Below are 1,557 nucleotides of genomic sequence, written 5' to 3' on the forward strand. Positions count from 1 at the left end.
TTTACGAAAAGAAAGATAAAAGGCCAGGCATGGTGGCTCACACCTGTAATCCTACCACTCTGAGAGGCTGAGGCGGGAGGATTGCTTGAAGTCAGAGTTCAAGACCAGCCTGAGCAAGAGCGAGACTCCATCTCTACTAAAAATAGAAAACATTAGCCAGCCGTGGTGGAACAGCACCTATAGTCCCAGCTACTCAGGAGGCAGAGGCAGGAGGACCACTTGAGCCCAGGAGTTTGAGGTTGCTGTGAGCTAGGCTGATGCCATGGCACTCTAGCCCAGGCAACAAAGTGACACTATCTCAAAAAAATAAAAGAGAGAGAGAGAGAAAGAGAAAAAGAGGGAGAGAGAGAAAGAAAACAAAAGAAGAAATGCATACAGCTATAACTAGACCATTAAGTGATAAAAGGTCAAGTTCAGCATACTATACAGTGTATGAACCCACCTACTTTAAAAGGAAAAAAGATAACACATATAAACATATACATAACTGCAGATGCAGAGAAAATGTAAGCACAAGAATTTGTTAATAGCAGTGGCCTCAATGGAGCTGAGGGTTGAGAAGACAGACGAGAGGACTTTTATCTTTCACCTTTTCCATGGTTTGAATTTTTACATTAAATGTGAGTTTTATAATTTTAAAAAAAGCACAAGGATTTATTGTTTTTAGTGCCCAAACTTTTACCTCTAACTGCTTCACCTTTACACACTGGCGATTTCACAGATATGCTAACAAACCTGTTTCATAGACTAGACCTTAATTTAACTGGAAGAAAATTTTAAACTCATTCAACTTTAGATTCGAAATCAGCTGGTCATTCCCAAATGACTCACAAGGGAAAAAATTTAAAAATACAAATTAAATTAAAAATAAATAAACAAAATCAGTTGGCTGGCACTGCTCATCATGGAGGTGACTGGAAAGGCTCACACCTGGCAAAACAAAATGGGAGAGAGGCTGTCCAACTCATCGACCAGCACAAGGTTTTTGAGTGGTCTTGGCTGAAAGAAGAATGTGTCTCCTTCTTCCAGAGGCATGGCAGATGAAAACTCAGGTTCTTCATCATCATCTCCAAGATGTGCAATTTGATATAAGTAACTGGGGAGAAGCAGAGAAGAAAAACTTTAGTTAACATGTACTGTCTAAAGACAACATTTGACATGGACATAATGCAAGAGCTATTAGATATTACTGTTACTAATTTTAGGTTTGATGATGAAGCATGCTAGCCGGAATTTGTTCAAGACAATTCAAGGAGGCCAGGTACAGTGGCTCATGCCTGTAATCCCAGCACTTTGGGAGGCCAAGGCAGGAGGATCACTTGAGGCCTGGAGTTCAAGGCAAGCCTGAAACTCCTGACCAGCCTGGGAAACATAGCAAGACCCCATCCCTACAAAAAATTTTTAAAAATTATCTGGGCATGGTGGCATGCACCTGTAATCCTAACTACTTGAGAGGCTAAAGCAGGAGGATCCGTTGAGCCCCGGAGTTTGAGGCTGCAGTGAGGTATGATAGCACCACTACACTCCAGCCTGGGCAACAGAGCAAGATCCTATCTC

General features: G+C 41.6%; 1 protein-coding gene across 1 annotated transcript in view; it reads right to left on the reverse strand.

Annotated features, from left to right (window-relative positions):
* Nucleotides 1-1,557, reverse strand: part of LOC105807970 (splicing factor 3B subunit 3-like) — a 42,380-nt gene that overhangs the window by 37,799 nt on the left and 3,024 nt on the right. Inside the window, exon 2 of the mRNA XM_012641510.1 lies at nt 931-1,096. Coding sequence (XP_012496964.1) covers nt 931-1,096 — 166 coding nt within the window. The remainder of the gene's footprint in view (nt 1-930; nt 1,097-1,557) is intronic.

Source organism: Propithecus coquereli, unplaced genomic scaffold (assembly GCF_000956105.1).
Source record: "Propithecus coquereli isolate 6110/MARCELLA unplaced genomic scaffold, Pcoq_1.0 Scaffold165, whole genome shotgun sequence".
NCBI classification, from domain to species: domain Eukaryota; kingdom Metazoa; phylum Chordata; class Mammalia; order Primates; family Indriidae; genus Propithecus; species Propithecus coquereli.